This window comes from Arachis ipaensis, chromosome B08 (assembly GCF_000816755.2).
Source record: "Arachis ipaensis cultivar K30076 chromosome B08, Araip1.1, whole genome shotgun sequence".
Classification (NCBI taxonomy): Eukaryota; Viridiplantae; Streptophyta; class Magnoliopsida; order Fabales; family Fabaceae; genus Arachis; species Arachis ipaensis.
Window position 1 is genome coordinate 26701688 of NC_029792.2, and position 20669 is coordinate 26722356.

Consider the following 20669-nt stretch of genomic DNA (forward strand, 5'->3'; position numbering starts at 1 on the left):
TAATTTAGTAATCTAAAATTAATGACTTTGTTAATGGGTGGCTAATTTTTTTATATAGAAAAAAATATTAATATTTTTGTTGAAAATAGAATTATTTAGTGTAATTATATGTAGGTGAATTTTACATATGGAAATTAGCAGGCAGAGTGCGTGTTACAATATGTAGGATGCGTATTAAACACATGTCATTATTATGGCAACACACAAAATACGTATTAAACACGTGTTAATATTTTGGCCAACACGCACATATTTTCTTTTAAGATTTTGTTAGGTAGACAATATCTTTTGTGAACAATATAAACAATAGGCTTTAAAATTGATCTAATAAAATAAAAATAAACTACACTCTCAAATTATTCACCTAAATTTTAACATTAGGATAATTATCTACACACCTAATGAATTGAACATCCGATATATCAATTATTTACATTGTTTAGTATTTTAATTGTCTACTTATACTTTTTCTTTTTACACATCTATAAAACTTTAATATATTTCAAATATCAATATTTCAACCAAACTATTATTTTTCTCTCTGTATTAAAAATAATTTCTGTTAATGGCTTTCCTGTCCGAAAATAAGAAAAAGAAAAGAAGATAGACCAGAGCAAGTGGTAATGAAAATTGAAGAAAATGAAAAAAATGAGAGCACAGTAGTAAGTAGTACATGACAATATCACATTACAACACTTAACTTACACAGTTACACATAGTCACATGGGAGATGCGTCTGTAAAAGAGAGAGAAACAAGGCTTATGCGTTGCGAGATACACATATTTTAGAGAGAGAAAGAGAGAATAGAGACTTCTAGAGAGAGAAAGTGGGTGTTTTATGTCTTTTTTGGGTTAGACTCTTTTTCCATATCTGTTGCAGTGTGGTGTGGTGTGGTGTGGTGTGTGGCACTGTGTGGGTGAGTTTCCCAAAGCTCTCTATTCTGAAAGGTGTGTGGTGTTGTTGATGCAGCAGAGGGGCATGGAATAGAATGAATGAAGCCATGGCATCCCTCAATTGGTGCTATTTATTTGCTCAGAGACTTTCACCTGCTTCTGCAGAAATTTGAGGAACCCTAATTTCTGATTGGGTTTCCTTTTTCTTCTCCCATTCTGGTGGGTTTCTCTTGGGCTTTAAACCTGAAACTGTTTTTTATGCATATTTGGTGTTTGTTGAAATGCTTGATTCGTTTTCATGGCTCTTGGGCACAGATTATGAATTTCATTGAAAATCTGAGCTTGGTGGGTCCTGATCTATGACATAATCTTAATTCTTAGCTCTTTTGCTTTGGATTTATGCATTATCATCCATTTCTGGGTCTAAATTTTTGTTCTGTGTTTCAATGCTGCTTATTCGTTCATGCATGTTGATTTCTGTGTTTTCCTTTGCAATTCCGACTCTCTCTCTCTCTCTCTCTCTCTCTCTCTCTATTGAATGCTTAATTCAATTAATTTATTTGTTATTCAATGTAATTTTATTTTACTGTTTTAAAAAAAAGAAAAGAAAAAAAAAAAAAGAGGAAAAGGATGAGGTTCTTGTCCAAAAAGATTTCCAGAACTTTAGTCGTTGAAGTTTGGCGACAACTTCAGTGTTGTATGTCATAATGTCTAAAGAAAATGTCGTTGTATATGTGTAAACCATGAAAAGTTTGTAGGATTTAGGATTTTTTGAATTTGTATTTTGATTTCATTCGGATTTCCCATTTTGCATGTTTTCGGTTCTGTGTTGCTTGCTATGTAATGTTGCTCAGTTTAATGAAACTGCTTTGCTAATATAACCAGAAAAAAGTTTATTAGACATTGTTGTCGTGTTTTAAAGACCATTCCCCGCAACTTCCACGAGGGAAACATGATAAATACTCTGATTTTTTAGGAAGAGTACAATGGGTGAATTTCCAGTTAATGGTTTTGAAGCGAACTCTAATGTTGAAACATGAAAGCGCTGTTGCATGAAAACCGTAACATGTCTGATCCTCGTTCCCTCGGTTAAATGTCATGTTTGTCAGTGAGAATCTTTCTCTATATTGAGAAACACTGTTGCATTAAAAATAATGTGTCCAATTTCCTATCCACTGGATTGCTAATGAAAAATTGTTCTAAATTGGGGGAAAGAAAATGTTGCTACCGAATTCTGTCAAAAGGAGGAAACAATCATAATACCAAATTGCTCTTAGGGCAATGATGTTAGTTCATCAAAGAAAACAATCATAATTCTCACTTATACTCCAACTTTCTACTTAGTTCACTTGGGAGGAAAGGAAAAGACGTACGGCGGAATAAACATACCTACTTGATGATTTATTTATTTATTCTCATTACATTACAATTTCTATTTAACAAATTTCTGTCTACGGATGACATATGGATGACTTCAATATAGAAGCTAAACAGTCTTGGATGTTTTAGTTTTGATTTCCTTTTCTTTTTAAATTTATTTATTTGTTTGTTTAATTAATAACTGCATCTTGTTAGTTTAATAACTTACTTCACTTTCTTATGCAGATTATCAGGTCTTTGTCTTTTTATTTGTCAACCAAGGTTTGAAATGACAGAGTTTGTAAAATACTAGTTTATAGCTGAAAAAATGGCCAACTTCTTCCTTAGGTTGTTTACAAAAAGCCAGAGGTAGCTTCTTAATGTTAGCAACATGTAGATTACCAAGAGCAGTTGCAAATAAAGTGATACTGCATTAATCAGCACAGATATCAACCAGCAAACAAATGGAAGGCTTATGCGAGGAGGGATCTAATGAAGAAAGACAGATTTTTACTGAGGTCTTTTCCAGTAATGGCATTTTTCAGTCTAGTCAGAGGTGTCTTGTTTCTGGAGTTATCAACTTTGAATGTGAATCTGCAAAAAACACTTTCAAATCATTCTGCTCTAGTAATGAAGTTTCAGCTGTACTGCGCTCCTCATCTTCAAGATTTAAACATCCCGAGGAGGACCTTAATGCCATTCAAGATTCCAAAGAGACTGCTTTGGGGTGTGTGCCAAAGAGTTTCACATGTGAAGATGATCAAAATGACGAGGAAATGAATGTCAAGCGAATGAAGTTTTCTTTACATGAAACTCCTAGTGGTAGATCTGATTCAGAAAATGTTTTGAATCCATCAGAACTTTCAAAAGATACAGTTTCTAACTTATCTCATGCTGACTGTGATAGTGAACCCATTGCTTTTCATTTAGTTGAATCATCCAAGTGTGGTGTGATATCTAGTAGCTATCTGTTGAAGCATAATGTGTTACAGAGCAAACCAGCGGCTAAGGGTGATGTAGATGCTACAAAATGTAAATCAGCAACTGCAGACAGTAATGTTGCAAAAGAGGTGATTGTAGGTAAGGCAATTGCTTCTCCTGCTTCCCAGGAGAGCTTTGCAAACAGGCTTGTGGTTACGACATCATCAATCAGTGCTGTGAATCCTTTACATCCTGAAGAAATGTCAAAAGACTTCATATCTTCTGACATGGATATTTCAGATTCATTATCAAAGCTGGACAAAAAGGATCCTCGTACTTTGCTGCAGTTTCATATTTTGCAGTTGCTTACAGCAGCAGGATGGTCAGTTGAGAAGCGTAAACGCCCTAGTAGGCGATACATTGAGTCTGTTTATAGGACTCCAAAAGGAAAAACTGTCCGGGAATTTACGAAAGCTTGGAGATTATGCGGTCAGCTTCTGTCTGTTGAAAAATGTAATTTAGCATATGAAGAATGTAAGGAATGGAGTGATATTAGTCAATTTTGGTCTGATTTGTCCATTGCACTGATAAATGTTGAAAAAGGAATGAACCAGTTAGAGACTGCTTCTATGTTGGCTTATCAATGGTGGCTTTTGGATCCTTTTGTAGTAGTAATTTTTTTTAATAGAAAGATTGGTGCGCTGAAAAAGGGAGAAGTAATCAAATCAACTCGAACTTTAGTTTCGGGTAACAGTGCTCGTAAACGGAAATCAGATGAAGATATATATGTTGTAGCAAATCCCAGCAGCATAGAAAATCATTGTAGAAAAATCTCTGTAAACAGAAGCAGTATGGATCTAGTTTTCTCACCTGGTTATGGATTAGATAGCAGTGGCACTCAGCAAAGTGCTTGCTCTTTTGATATTCTTACAAGTTCGGGAAATTCAATACAGATGCTTGAAGGGTCTAAAGTAAATGATGTTCACCAGGCTAACGTTGGAAATTCTCAAAGGGTTGATGAAGATAATGGGATTGAGGGAGATGTACTATTGGAAATGTCACAGGAAAAGAATGCATCTGAATTAAGCCATGCCCTGGTTCATTTTCATGACTCTGAGGCTATTCAACAGTCTAATTATAGTGATGGAGAGGGCAGGAAAATCTCAACAGCTTCTGTATCTGAGACGGATAAGACATGCTCTGCCACTAGTGTTATTCTTAAGAAGAAAATGAGGAGGAGGTGCAAAAGGGTATCTCAGATCAAACTGAGTATGTTATACCGTAGTGACATGGTGGGCTCAACTGTTACTGAGCAGATGCAATCACTGAATGGTGGTCCAAGTGGAACTCAGTTTGGGTTGGAAGAGGCTCACGATAATCTAGTAGACGATTCAGGAACAAAAAGAAGCTGCAGGAAGTTATCATCTGTCGGTGCATCCCAGCATATTAGGAAACCAAACTACTCCATAAATGGAATGAATAAGTCCAGTAGATGCCGGATTAAAGATGATGATCTGTTGGTCTCAGCAATATTCAAGAACAAGGATTCTGGCCAAAATATGATTCGGGGCAATTCTAAAGCAAAATCTGGCAAATTGAGAGGCCGGAGAAATCTTAAAAGCCAAAAGGGCAGATGTCGGTTGCTACCAAGGAATCTTTGCAATGCAGGGAATCACAATAAGGATGGCAAGAGGTATTATTTGGGGTCAAGGACAGTCTTGTCCTGGTTGATTGAGAATGGTGTGATATCTATAAATGATGTGATTCAATACCGAAGCCCTAAAGATGATGTTGTCATTAAGGATGGTAGGATTACCAAGGATGGTGTTGTGTGCAAGTGTTGTTCTAATGTGTTTACATTATCAGAGTTCAAATTTCATGCTGGTTTTGCACTGAATCGTCCCTGCTTGAATCTTTTCATGGAGTCTGGTGAGCCGTTTACACTGTGCCTCCTTCAAGCTTGGTCTTCTGAGTACAAAGCCAGGAAAAGTCAGAATCAGGCTGTGAAAGTTGATAATGATGATAGAAATGATGACTCATGCGGCCTATGTGGGGAGGGGGGTGAGCTGATTTGTTGTGATAACTGTCCGTCTACTTTTCATCTGACTTGTTTGTCCACTCAGGTATATGTGCTTTCTGGAGTAGGCTAGTTTCTTTCTTATGTTCCCTAGTTTTTCATATTGTTTTTTCTGCTACTTTTTAGGAATTAGACTTACTATCCTTTACAGTTATTATTTATATACATACTATATATGTAGTCTTTTACAATAGCATCATACAAGTAGTACTGCCCCTTCCTTTGTCAAATTGTGGTAGAAGATTACTTTTTTTTTCCTTGTATGGAGTCAGGAATGTTTATCTGTACTTATTGCTTGAAAACTATAGTAGATTGTAGTAAGGGTTTTCTATGGTTAGTGGATGTTCTCTATCACTTCTATGAACTTGACTATGTGGTCAAGAGTAAGGTCATTTTGTGCCCTGGTATATACTTTACTTGCAATTTCTTGTTCAATAGCACTTAAGCTATGCGCTTAATTTGTTTTGATTTGGTATGGAGATTCTGTGAGCATATTCACACTTGACTTTTTGACTGTATTCTGGCTGGGTACTGGTCAAGTTTCTTTTTTATGTTATCAGGATTTAAAGGCGTGTATTTTTGTTGTTCTAGTCTGCCCTTTTTTCTTGTCCTCTTTAGATCTTGTTTATATTTTGTACTATGTGGATGTCGTTATTGTTGGAGTTCTATCACCCTACCATGAAAGAATGATGACTGTTTCTTGTACATCAGGAGATCCCTGATGGCAACTGGTACTGCACAAATTGCACTTGTCGGATATGTGGAAATTTGGTCATGGACAAGGAGGCTTCAGATGGGTATGATTCATTGCAATGTTCACAATGTGAACATAAATGTAAGTATGCCCTGTGCACATTGCATTTATAGATCTTGTTTATTTGACTCTCCTTACACTCCAGAATGGTGGGTGATTGGATGCCTCATTCACTCAGATCAATGTTTATGAAGAAGGATTTCTCTTGGCTGAAAGTTTATGCACTTTTTCCTTTTTGGTGCTTCGGTAATGATTTTATCAGATTATTATTAACATGTATTTGAACAGATCATGATAAATGCCTGAAAGAAAGAGATAAACAAGAAGGCTTTCTTCCAGATACTTGGTTTTGTGGTCAGAGTTGTCAGGAGGTACTTACTAAATTTTTCTTAAGAAGTTTCCAGGCTTCCGTTTGAAATTGATTTCTTGAGGCAGTGGTGTGGGGTGTTGGCGCAACTACTTATTATTATTGTTATTGTTATTATTATATACTCCGTAGAGTAATTGGGAATTATTGTTGGGGAAATGGCATGGTTTGAAGAAAACTTTGGAGGATGAGTGACTCAGTAACCAAGTGAAGTAAGTGAGTGTGATTGGTTGGTGAGTGTGGGGTGGTGGTGGCAACTGTCCAGTGTTTTGGGGGGGGGAGAGGTGGCACTGTGGTGATGTTGGAAAGAGAAAAAGTGATGATGAAGAAGAATTGATGATTAGAATAAGGATAAAATTGAAAAAAAAAAAAAAGAGTTGACTAACTGTTGACCATAAAGAAATTAACGGTAGGGGTAAAATTGAAACTTATCAAAAACTTTAGGGACAAAATTGAAATAAATTAAATGTTAAGGGTAGATATTGATATTTAGATTGAAACATATAAAATGAATCTTCAGCATATTAATGCGATTCTTAAACTGTACTTTCTAACTAAAATTCAGAGTCATCCTTATTTCAAATTATTCTATGGTGATTATAATTGAGAGCAATGTGCTTGATTCTGTTTAAATTTTTCCATGACTGTTGCTTTGTTGCCTTTTATAGTCTTACAATATCAGAATGAATTTGACAGCTTTCAAAGTTATATTTTTCTCGAAATTTTACATTCTTCCTTTCTGGGGCTTATCCTAGTAGATGCCTGTTTATAAGTGAACTAGAAAAGTGAAAACCTTTTCAGTTTCTTGTAAAAGATAGACAAGTCTTGTATGTAACATAAATTTCATGTTTATGCTAGTATTTTGACATTTATGCAAATAATAATAATTTTTATTTGTCAGAGTTGCTTTTGCTATATTCAACTGGGAGCTTATGCTTGTTTTAACATTAGGATCTTATCCATGCCATTAAGAGAAATTCTCTAGGAGTAAATGATCAACAAATTTACTGATGAATGTTTTTGCCTGCGTGATTGAGATGCTATAGATAATGGTATAATGGATTGCATTATCCATTAATTCCTTCTGTGCTGGTTTTATTGCAACAGTTCTATCTTACAGCATGACTGCATGAATTCCTTGTACACTGTAATATTATTTTCTATCCAAGGACTTGACACTTGGAATTTGCAGGTATACTCTGGTCTCCAATCTCAAGTGGGGTTAGTTAATCATGTTTCCAATGGCTTCTCATGGATGCTTCTTAGATGCATCCATGATGACCAAAAGGTTCATTCTACCCAGTGGTTAGCCCTGAAGGCGGTGTGCAATACTAAGTTAGCTGTAGCGCTTACTATCATGGAGGAGTGTTTTTTGTCGATGTTGGATCCAAGAACAGGCATACACATGATACCCCAACTATTATACAACTGGGGGTTTGTTGTTCTTTCCTATGACAATTTTGCCTTGCCTCAGCAACTCTTTTTCAATGCCTCATCTTCTGAGGTTCTTTCATTTTGTTTTCCTTACTCCCTCTGTAATTGTCTTTCACTTTTTGGGTTCATTGAAAAATTAATATTTCTAGACATGAAAGTGACACTTATTTTCAAACAGAGGGAGTATCTTCTATTGCATTTTAGCTTATTCCACCTAATGGGATAAGACTTTATTGTTGTTGCTGTATCTTCTATTGCATTTTGATCTGAAAGTTCGCATCTCTAAATTTCAGGTCTGATTTTGCTCGCCTGAATTTTCAAGGGTTTTACACTGTGGTATTGGAAAAGCAGGATGTGTTAACATCTGTAGCATGTATTAGGTAAAACATATAATATAGATATTTTACCTTCTGGAATTTATGGCAGGTTTTGTGCTATTTAGAATACAATTCCTGACACACACTTATGTGGGAGAATCCAAGAATCAAGTTCAACTACTTTTCTAATATCAAATATGCAAAGCAAATTAGTGGAATGCCTTTTAATTGTTCTCCAGCTTACCCTTCCAGATGATTTACTAATGAATTAGGTTATTGTCAAAGCAATTTTATTCATTTGAGTTGCCATGGGTGTATAATTGCATCATAAATGAAGGGTTTCTCCTTTGCAGGGTGCATGGAACTACAGTTGCTGAGATGCCTCTCATTGCAACTTGCAGTCGGTTTCGTCGGCAAGGAATGTGCCGACTCCTTGTGAGTTCAATTGAAGAGGTATTATTTGCCCGAAGTTTTGTATCTATCCAAAATTTTTATTAAAACAAAAAGTTATGTTCCAGTTTCTTCCTTGTTGGTTTGCATTCTTTAGTTTGAACATTCCTACATTCCTCTGTTTGGCATTTTTTAGGACTTTTGTATTTCTAACAATTTTTTTATTAGCAGATGCTAACATCTGTCAAGGTAGAGAAGCTTGTGGTAGCAGCAATTCCAGATTTGGTTGAGACATGGACCAAAGGATTTGGATTCACACCTGTGGATGCCGCCGAAAAGCAGAAGTTCAACAAAATCAACTTCATGGTTTTTCCTGGAACAGTGTTACTTGAAAAACCCTTGTACAAGAAGGAAAGACCCGAAGGTATTTTCATTTGTGTATATTTATATCATGCTATGATTGTAAAATATTATTAAAATTCATTGTTGTCAACTGAAACAGGAATCTGTTATGCATCAATGATGGCAGCAAATGAACCAACCAAAGTAGGTATCAGTACCGAAGACATGGCCCTGGATAAATCAGCACTAGAAGATGTTGGAGACATTGCTACTGACGACGTGGGTGCTGATAAGTCAGAGACTGAACTTGAAGGTAAGAATCACAGAGACACCATTGCTGACAGGGAAACCAGCAGAGATGATAACACTCAAGCCATCAACAACGACGACACTGGATTAGACGCCACAAAATCAACAGAAATTAGTAGCTGTTTTGGAGCAGAGATCATCCCGGTAATGGTCTCGGACAAGTCTGATAAATTGTGCGGCGGAGACAGCATGCTCGAACTGAGAACGAGCAGCGAAATCCAAACGGTGTGTAAGTTGGGACAGCAATCAAGTGAGGACTGTAATGTAAAGAAAGACGGTGCTGAATCAGGTGTATTAGTTATTGAGGAAAAGGATGTCAAAGTAGGTGAAGTTCAGGAAAATGCAAATGTGCAGGGTAATTTTTCAAATTTGTCCTGTAAAACATTCGTGGGCAGCAATTTTGACATTGATTCTAGTATTGAACGATCAGGTGAAACTGCTCTTTTTGGAACATTTGCAAAGTCTGCAAGTTGAATGATGAGTTGAAAGAAAATAGATTTTTTTTTTGGTGGAAATGGTGTGATGCTCATAATTTATGTTTTAGCATAGAGTATAAAGAAAACTGTGTTTTTTTTTTTTCCTACGGTATTCCTCAATCCGACAAGTTAGTGATTAATTCGGAGTTCTATTTAAGGGTTGTTACTAGCCAATGGGTGGTTGTATGCATAAGGCAAGATTTGAACTTCTGATTCTTGTTTAAGCTGAGCTAACTATTAGACCAACTTAAATTGGTTATTAATCAAATGAGTTTATAATTGTTACATAAACTTTGACCATAATAATTTATTGATATATTATGAATATATTGTGAAAATTTAGGGTTGGAGTTTATAAACTAATAGAAGAAGTTTTCTTTTTACTTTTTAGTTGAGTTGGATGGAGCTTTTAAGCTGAGTTAAAAGACTACATTAACTATGTTTGGTGTATATTAGAAATCTATTATATTATATATTATATAAAAATTAGATTTTTGTATTTAATGTTATTTATTTATTTAATTTATTGAATATAATTTATTACGATGAATTAATTATATCAACTAATTAATTTTATTAGATATTTAAATATCACATAATTTATATCAATCAATTAATTGTAATTTATTATATCAATTATTTTAATTTAGAGTAAAGTATCGTTTTTGTCCCCAACGTTTGGGGTAAGTCCCAAAGTTGTTCCTAACGTTTCAATCGTCCTATTTAAGTCCCTAACGTTTCAAAATTGACTCAATATTGTCCTGCCGTTAGGGATCCGTTAACAGAATTGACGGCGGGACAAAATTGAGATGATTTTGAAACGTTGGGGACTTAAATAGAACGAAAACGTTAGGGACAAAAATGATATAAAAATAAATTTTAATTTTATTTTATTTTTCAATAATAGTAATTTTTTACTGTACATAGTATTTAATTATTTTTTAAATACATCTAAATAAATTATATTTAATCACATTACTTTTATTTTAAATAAATTAATTTTTTTATAATTTTAAAAAATTTTGATACATTAGAGACAAAAAGTATAATTTATATTTTATTGTATATATATTTTTTTTTCTTTTCTGCAAGTTTATATACTAGTCATTCTACAAACATTTCATGATAACTAAAAATCTTTAAGAGTAAAATTATAAAAAAAATTAATTTATTTAAAATGAAAGTAATATGATTAAGTGTAATTTACTTAGTTGTGATTAAAAAATAATTGAATACTATTTATAGTAAAAAATTAATATTATTGAAAGATAAAATTAAAATTTATTTCTATGTATCATTTTTGTTCCCAATGTTTTCGTCTTATTTAAGTCCCTAATGTTTCAAAATCGTCTCAATTTTGTCCCGCCATCAATTCTGTTAACGGATCCCTAACGGCAAGACAACATTGAGTCAGTTTTGAAACGTTAGGGACAACTTTGGAACTTACTCCAAACGTTGGAGGCAAAAACTATACTTTACTCTTTTAATTTATTAATTTATAAAGTGTATAATAAAATAAATGATTTATTACTTAGCCAATGACTAATAACTCAAATGGCATAGTCTCCCCATACTCAATTAAGAGGTTGCGGGTTTGAGTCTCCTATCTTTGGTAAAAAAAAATGATTTATTACTTATTTTAATTGAATATAATAAATACAAATTAATTTGGTTAAGAAAATCATTGTCTCCTAAAAGAGTGTTTTTCTATTTATTTTTTTAATTCATTAAATCCAAACAATTATAATAAATTAATGGTTTAATTATTCCGTTGGTCCTTATAGGTTCGCAAAATTTCCAAGGTTCCTATACTTGTTTCCTTTTAATTGGGTCTTTGTACCAATTTTTTTTTAATTAGGTCCCTTTTGGTAGTAATTGGCTTAATTGTATAGGGACCTAACTAAAAAAATTTGGTACAAAGACTCAAATAAAAGAAAAAAAAAGTGTAAGGACTCAATTAAAAAAAAAATTGGTGCAATGACTCAATTAAAAGGAAAAAAAAGTATAAGAACCTAATTAAAAATTTCACGAAACTATAGAGACCAACAGAATAATTAAACCTAAATTAATTATATCAACTAATTAATTCAATCAACTATTTCCTGATATTTTTTTTGAATTCAAAAAATCAAATCAAATCAATTATTCTAATTATTTGTACAAACTAATTGATTTGATTAATTCTTAAAAATATTTTTATTTATTTAAATACATTAATTATAACTAATTAATTATTTAATTTTATTAGGATAAATATCAAATTCTATTCCTAATATAAAAATATAAAATTTTATTCCTTCTAATTTTATTTTACCACTATAAAAAGTCATATATACTAGAAGAGAATCTCATTTTTTTTACCAATTAATCTTTCATGTATGCATAAATAAAAAAGCTCTATGTTTGAACCTACTTAAGTCATTTATCTGTTTGTGGAGTGTATTATAGTGTGAAATTACTTTTAATTTGTGTTGTGGAATGGTATTATGGTCTAATTTGAACTTTTACTTTAGAATTGTGTTATGATTTTATCTCATCGTTTTCTCTCGAATATCAAGTTGACGTATTTTTATTTATTATTATTGAAATGGATGTGATATAATATTTACAAAGAAAAATCTCACACCCAATTCATTTATTGTAGTCTATCTCTTCTATTTCTTTTATTTTCTTCTTATTTATTTAAGTTTTTTTTATTATGAATTTTATCATTTTTATCTTTTATACATTAATTTATTGTAATTCTTTACAAGCATAGTTGTCAGAACCGAATCCGTAATTAAACCGGTTAGACTACTGGATCATTGGATTATTGGTTCAACCGATAGATCACAGATTGAACCGGTTGATCCGGTCCTACATAAATAAAAAATATAAAATAGTCAAAAACTTAAAATTAAAATTTAAAACACATATCTTCACGTGAAATTATAATTATTGTTAAATAAAGATATAATTAATTTATGAATGAGTGATTTTATAACAAAAATTAAAATAAATTAAATAAAAATAAATTATTTAATGAAAGATATCTATATGTATTATAATTTGTAATTATATTAATAAGATGCTTTACAGCCCAATGGCTGTCAATGGTGCTGATATTTTAAATTTCAAAATCAGAGGATCATATGGTACACACGCGTTAGAGCACAATGGACTTGCAGAATGCTGGTACGTCATAGGTTCGCCCTCCGAGCAATTTGTCAGACCAAACTTTAACAGTTTAACGGGTTTGACCGATTTGTACCGATTCTTCACTGTAAATAGTCTAAGCACCAAATCAGACCAGTATAAGATTCGTTTTACCGGTTTTCTTATTGAACCGACCAGTCTGACTCGGTTTTAACAACTATGTTTACAGGTTACATATTAAGTATTTTCAATGTTAAAATCATGTTCTTAATGTGCTTAATTTTATTGATTTATTAATCATGTGAAACCAAATTTAATTGTTACCAATACTAATATCTAATAATAGAAAAATGATCAATTTCTTAATTTTATTTTTATTTATTTTACGATGAATCAATGACATTGTGAAGTATGAATTGCTAGAATAGGTATCATTTTATAAGCGTAAATAATTAGACAACGTTAAACAAACCTTATTCCACCAGAAGATTCATCTTCTTTTTCAGCTTTAAATTAACATTCCTGAAATGATAATAGCACATTTAATTTTATAACTCAAAAGCATTGGCAAAGATCGTAACATTCGTTCTTTCATGGGTAGAAATCTCAATTTAGTTTTAACATACTTTGGTGATATGTATATAATTTTTTTAGTTCATAAATGAAGATAAGAAATCTTAAAATAAATTTCACAAGCTACATATTTTAAAGAAATAAGACACCACATGATTTGATGACATGATACAATAACAATAATACTAATATTTTTAATACATTAAAATTAAGTTTTTTTCTAAATTAATGAGGATGAGGTGTCATGCCTTCATAATTTTTTGTTCTCTCTAATATGAATACATTCTTATTTACTATTAATATTTTTTATTTTTTTAATTTCTATTTCTGATATTTTCTAAAATTTTCAATTTTAATTATTGCTATTTAATTCACTAATTTTAGATAATTAAATTTATTATAATGCTAGCTAATCTTCTCTATATTAAATCAATTAACAATAAATACCATTTATTAATAATAAATTATAAATTATAAATTTTATTATTTATACTTGCTAATTCAATTATTTTCTATTCTTATTCTCACTTATTTGTATGTAAAGTCTTTTTCATAATAAATTTATTATTGTCAATCCTCTCTATAATAATAATAAAAACATGATCATTTATCAATTGAGTAATATGTGCATCAAATCTCCTTATTATACTACTAGGGTATGTCTAAAATGAGCTCAATAATTATGTGTTTATTTTATTGAATAAGCCATACTTATATAGACCATTAGATTTTATTAGATGAAAATCAAAGGCTAATATAAAAGAAAAGTATTGATGGACTCTAATAAATATAGAATATTCTAGTACATAAATAAATGCTTTATATGACAATATTTTAACTCAATAAATTTAATTTCTATTAATTAAAATTAGAAATTAATTCAATTATTGTTATTTAATTTATTCTTTTTAGGTAACAATTAAAATTATTATAATTACTGCTAATCTTTTCTATATTCAATCAATTAATAATAAATATCAATAACTACTAAATGTATTGTAATTTTTGCTATATATTTAAGCATGTATATTTTTTTTGAAAGTCATAACAGGCTCAACACACTAGGTGGAACATACAAATAGAAGATAAAGAAACGTAGCACCTCCTATGTCATCTCCGGCATGGCCATCAACGACATGAGTTTGTTTCATACCATTCTTTGGATCTATGGAAGGATCTATCAATGCATTCCACCACCACCGTTGTCTTATTCTGAAAAATAAGTTCATTCCTACACAACCAGATATCACATATCACGGAGAAAAATCCCAATAACCATGTTTTGCGCTCCTCTTTCCTCAACGGCATCGTCCTCCAACTCTCAAAGTGTTCTCTGATGGACCCTGGGATGCACCACACCCGCCCCGCATGAGTAATCCATGCGCACCATATCTGCCAAGCAGACTTACACGTAACAAACAAATGTTGCACAGTTTCAAGTTTTTTGTTACACATGACACAAATATTATCATTCTGATCAATAATTCCAAATCTGCTCAATCGATCCTTTGTATTTACTCGGCCTACTAGCACAAACCACGTAAACAACTCAACTCGAGGGGGGCACTAGTCCTTTCCAGATTCCATTTGTGTACTTGTATCTAAGGATATCATCTGTCAAAGTATGTTCCTGCAAGACCTGCATAAATGAGTTAGTAGTATAAATGCCTTCCTTGTCAAATTTCCACACCACTCTATCTTGTATATTTGCTATCAACCTTACATCGTGCAAGATATGAAGCATTTGATTCAAATTATCAACCTCCTATTGCCGGAGTTCTCTCCTCCATTGGAAGTTCCACACCCACTCTATCCCATCCCAAAACCCACAGTCCCCAATTACGGATCCTTTGTTATTTGAAACCAAGAAAAGTCTCGGAAATGAATCTTTCAACTTCCCTGACTGTAGCCATCTATCCTCCCAAAATCTGGTCAGTCTACCATCTCCTACTTCCATAGCTAGTCCATCAATCATCTTCTGTCTGGCAGTGTGCTCTTTTATTTGTAGGTTACATATGTCTTTCCACGGGCCCCTTTAGCTGGTAAAACTTGAGTAGATAGCAGCTGGCTGGGGATCAGGTTATTGCACGAGCACACAACCTTCTTCCATAATGGGCAGTCTTCCTTAGAGAATCTCCACCACCACTTGAACAATAAGGCAGTGTTGCGAATCATGGCATCTCCCACACCTAGTCCTCCTAGTTTCTTTGGTGCTTGTATCAACTCCCACTTTACAAGGGCCAGCCCAGCTCTTCCATCGTCCTTCCCTCAAAAGAACCTCCGATGCAATGAGATTAATTTTTCCGCTACTGTAACTGGCATTTTGTACAAGCTCAGATAGTAGACCGGTAGGCTATTGATTACAGACTTGATGAGGACCAACTTTTCTGCTTTACTGAGAATCTTTACTTTCCATAAACTAAGTTTCTCCTCTACTTTATCGATAACCGGCTTCCATATTTTTACCAGTCTTGGGTTTGCACCTAGATTAATACCCAGATACTTCACCGGTAGAGCTGCCGCCTGGCACCCTAGTAACCCGCACATCCGATCCACCCACTCCTGACTGCAATTTACCGGAATCAAGCTGGACTTCTCAAAGTTAATGCTCAACCCGGAAATCACTTTAAAACACCTCAGTAGTCTCTTGTAATTTCTCACTGTTTCCTCCTCCGGTGGACAGAACAATATAGTGTCATCGGCAAACTGCAGATGCGATAACTCTATATTATCCTTTCCGACTAGAAGAGGGGAGATTCTCCTGTTTCTTACTGCCTCCCCAATCATCCTATTCAACACATCAACAACAAGAACGAATAGGAAGGGTGATAAAGGATCACCTTGCCGCAACCCCTTTTCCATCTTGAACGGTTTCGACGGTGACCCATTCACCATTATGGAGATAGATGCTGTCCTCATACATTCTGTGACCCATGCTCTCCATCTTCTGCCGAACCCCATCTTTTCTAGCACAATATCAACAAAGTTCCACTTGACTCTGTCATAGGCCTTTTGGAAGTCCAATTTGATGATTGCTGACGCCCTTCTTTTCAATTTCAACCACTGTACAGTTTCACGTGCTATTAACGCACCATCGTGTATCTTCCTGCCCTTGACAAAAGTACTCTGTGACTCCCCAACTAACCCTGGCATTATACTCCTCATTCTTCTTGTCAACACTTTTGATATCACCTTATAAATGCATCCAACCATACTGATTGGTCTAAGATCCTTCATCTCCTTCGCACCCACAAACTTTGGCGCCAACGCAACCCACGTGACATTGGAGTCTGCTGGCAGCCTTGCAGTCTGAAAGAATGTCATCACAGCTTTAGTAAATTCCCCTATAATCTCCTCCCAACACCTTTTGATAAATTTCATGTTATATCCATCACTTTTCGGCGCCTTTGATGATTCGCAATCCCAAACTGCATCCTTCACCTCTTCCTCCGACGGTAACACCTCTAACGCTTGAGCTTCCTCCGTCTCCAACTGGTTGACTTGTCCATCTCGAAAGCTGATATTCGGCGAAGCTTCCTGTTGGAATAGTTTCCTATAGAAATCTTTGGCGGCGACCTTAATTCTTGCATGATTTCTTACCAATCTCCCATTGATTACTAAAGCCTCTATCCAGTTGTTTCTTCTTCTTGCTGATGCAATGTTGTGAAAAAATCTTGTGTTCCTGTCCATCTCCTTGGCATGGCGAGATCTGGACATTTGTTTCCAGTGTATGTCTTGCCTCGTATACCATACCTCACAGCATCTTACTAGCGCCTTTCTTCTTGCTTCTACTGTATCATCATAAACCCCGGTACTGACCATATCGTCCACTTTTTTTTATCTCATCCTCAAACTTTTTTATCTTCTCCGGTATATTTCTGAAATGCTACTTGTGCCATCTACCCAGCGGTTTTGACAATGCCTTCAGCTTATTCAGAAACTGTGCATCTCCCAACCCCCTCCATTCTTCCTTCACCATCCTTAGGAAGCCGTCGTGCGTGAACCATGAGTCTAGGCTGCGAAATGGTCTTGGGCCCTGAATCATTCTTCTATCTTCCACTATCAATGGACAATGATTTGATAGACCTCTCGGACCTCCTCTAAGACGAATATCCGGGTATGCGTCCAGCCATTCCAAGCTCACCAGAATTCTATCAATATGACTACAAGACTGGCCTCTAAACCATGTATACTTACGATCATTAAGTGTCAAGTCCACCAACTCCATATCATTTATCCATGCTTTGAAGTCTTCAGCAGATGCTGACAGGCTAGTCGCCCATTTCCTCTCATCTGTATGTACAATTTCATTGAAATCCCCATGTAACAAAACGGAATTTGACACAACCCTGTAACATAACTTAATTCCTCCCATAGTAACAGTTTTTCATCGATCTCTCACATGCGACCCATATACCAGACAAATAGCACAGTGGAAATTATCTTTGGTCATCACTCCTTCTACACATAACCACATATCTCCTTATAACAATTTATCAATTTAAAAACAGAGTCATCCTATATTAACAGTAACCCTCCTGATGCTCCAATAGAATTAACAGACTCCCAACTAGCTCTATCATTACCCCAAATATTTGCTATATCAAAATTATTCACATTCTCTTTTTTTGTTTCTATCAAACCCAACATATCTAATCTATACTTATTTTTGAAGCTTTTGATCATATTCAATTTTGCAACTCCTCTCAAGCCCCTAATATTCCAAGAGCTCAAAATCATTTATGAATTCTATTACACACCTGTTTACAAATTTTTGGCCGACTTCTTCTGATTTTCTCTTTTTGCTTCGACTGCCTCCGTTTCATAGCTAATGCTTCATTCTGCTCTTGAAGAATCGTCATAATATCTTTCTCATCACTGCACGAAATTGCACCTGATTCAACCGCCAGTTTCCAAGCCTCTTTATTCTTCGCCATTTCTTCTTCCCGGCTCTGGATTTGGTCGTCTCTGCATAGCGCTGTGCCTTCATTCATATTCGCCCCTGTGTCACTCTCATCCTCTACCTGGACTTCCTGTTCTGTTGCTTGCCCATCACCAGATGCTTCATCTAGCCCTGCCTGCATGGTCTTGCCGACTGCGCCCCTGGAACCCGGTCCCTCATGGTGTTCTTCGACCGGTTCTCTTCGGATTCCTTCTCGATCGTTCAAGTACATTGCGTCGCTGGGCTTTAATCGCACACCCAGGGACCTGTTCTTGCTTCTCATCGCCGCATCTAGGGATCTCATCTGCAGAGCACAAAGCCGGTTCATCAACTCCAGCAACCTGCCCACCAGTCGCCGCATCCGAGTCCACCTCCTGATTGATTGTAGCTGGATCTATCAAGATTTCTTTCCCATTTGTTTGTGCGTAACCACTGCCCTCATAATGATTATTTGAAGGCTGAATATTCCATTCATTCAATTCAGAGGCCAAGATTACTACTTTACCCTTGTCTTGTAATTTTTCCAATTGTTCCTCCACCATAAGCCCCGCCGCCGGATCCCATCTGGCCGCCCTCGGCTCAGCGCCACTTTTGACTGCCTCCCTTAAATCAACCTGGTGCCTATCTTCTGTGACCTCTACCTGCTCTTCTCCTTGGTCAACCTTTGTCTCCGGGAAACATTCTTCCCGATATACCTCTCTACCAACCTCTTTCACGAGGACATCAAATCCACTAGCCCCAATGGTAACATGGATCCACTCGTTGATCATATTGAACATGCATGTATCTATTAGGACGCGGCCAACACTAAACGAATTACACGTTTCTGTTAAAGTATCGCACTTTACCACTTCACCCCATTGAACTCCTAAACTTGTAAAAGTCTCCGTTGACCAGGCATGCAGAGGTACACTATAGCATTTCAGCCATATTCTTATAGTCTCGCTCCTTTCGGACTCATCCCATCTCCATACCATATAGAACAATTTTAATAGATCGTTCATTCTGAATGTGTAGACTTCTTCCGCATTAGATAATGTGTCAAATGTTTTTATCGTTTTTTACTAACATGTATATAATTATTACTATATATTTAAACAAACATTTTACAACAATGATTATAATATAATTCTTACAATTATATCATTATGGACAATAAATTAGGATTCCGGCGGCTTTTGCCACTTATGATCAGTGTTCACAAGAGCGAGACGGTTCAATGTCTTACACAATGTTCAAGCAGCATTCTTGCCGGAAGGATTTTTTAGGAAGCCCAGACACCTACCCTCATTTTGTCTGGCTTTCTGGCTCGGGACTTAGCCATGTGTGGATCGAAATGGTCTCGCGAAGCCGGTCACCGGTAGGTCTAAGAACGGATTTCAAGCTTGATCGCTTTTTACATATCTATCATTATTTTGGACCCTAAAATGAAAAGAGACATAGACCAATCCTGAAAACTCAAAGCGGACAGAAGAGATAGCTATGAATGAAGCGGAAGACAGATGAGCGGTTTGGAGGCTGATCCTGCTAAGGTGAAAGCCATTGTGAGTCTATGTCGTCACCCCGTAACCTCAAAGAGTTGCGTAGTCTGCCGGGCCGGCTCCAGCCTTTGATCTCAAAAGCTAGAACTCGATGTCCATCCTTTTCCCGTCAAGACGCGAACTTTGTTTGGAGGCCAAAGCACAAACAAAGAAAAAAGGCTTTTATTCCTTGATCTGATCTTTCTTATGTCTGCTCCTGTCTTGTCGCCTGAATTCAGCATACTCCATAGTCTTCATCTTTGTCCTCTATGCTTGAATTAAAGCTTAAATCCCGGAATTCAATATCAAGATCAAGGGTGGAATCCTGCGTAAAGGCGTTGTGTACAGGTAGGCAGGAAGAGATAGTAGCTCGCAGGCCTCCACCAGAATACAAATAAATATTTTGTCAGATTATATAAATATTAAATTTTTTATTAAATAATTTTTTGATTATGATATGATATTATATATAACTTTTATTTTGGTAATTAGATTTTAGTTGCTAAACAAATGTTATATTTTAAATAATTGTACATTTTTTTGTTATTTTTAAACTTATTATATATTTTTAGGATTTTTTAATTATGTTTATTTTTCTAAAAGATAGTCGTTATTAGAGAGTAACTAATGTTTGTGATAGTCTAAAATTGACTAAATAAAAAATATAATGTTAATACTTTGAGTTTTTTGAGATATCAACCTTGAAGTAAATATATATGATTATGATTGATGATCATAATTGGAAGTCTTTATTTAATTTCAATTTTTTATAACATGTTTGCCTTAAATTTTATTTCTTTATTGATTATTATTTTTTTATTGTTGTATTTAATTGTCATTAGATTTTATCATTTAGAAT

The 20669-nt window shown here is 34.6% G+C and overlaps 1 protein-coding gene across 2 annotated transcripts; it reads left to right on the forward strand.

Moving 5' to 3' along the window:
* LOC107612839 (increased DNA methylation 1) lies at positions 608-9740 on the forward strand. Of its 2 annotated transcripts, none has more exons than XM_016314595.2 (9): positions 608-1113; positions 2500-5297; positions 5966-6086; positions 6294-6376; positions 7565-7806; positions 8100-8186; positions 8477-8576; positions 8745-8937; positions 9016-9740. In XM_016314595.2, exons 2-9 carry the CDS (start codon positions 2718-2720, stop codon positions 9636-9638), a joined length of 4029 nt encoding a protein of 1342 aa, XP_016170081.1. In that variant the 5' UTR covers positions 608-1113; positions 2500-2717; the 3' UTR covers positions 9639-9740. The 2 variants fall into 2 exon arrangements, with proteins under 2 accessions (XP_016170081.1, XP_016170080.1); XM_016314594.2 differs by having other exon boundaries at positions 610-1113; positions 5963-6086.

Coding starts and splice junctions, on each gene's coding strand:
- LOC107612839 (XM_016314594.2), top strand. CDS start 2,718: ATGGAAGGCTTATGCGAGGAGGGATCTAATGAAGAAAGACAGATTTTT. Junction 7,807..8,099: donor CAACTATTATACAACTGGGG/GTTTGTTGTTCT, acceptor TCTAAATTTCAG/GTCTGATTTTGCTCGCCTGA. Junction 8,577..8,744: donor TTGTGAGTTCAATTGAAGAG/GTATTATTTGCC, acceptor TTTTATTAGCAG/ATGCTAACATCTGTCAAGGT.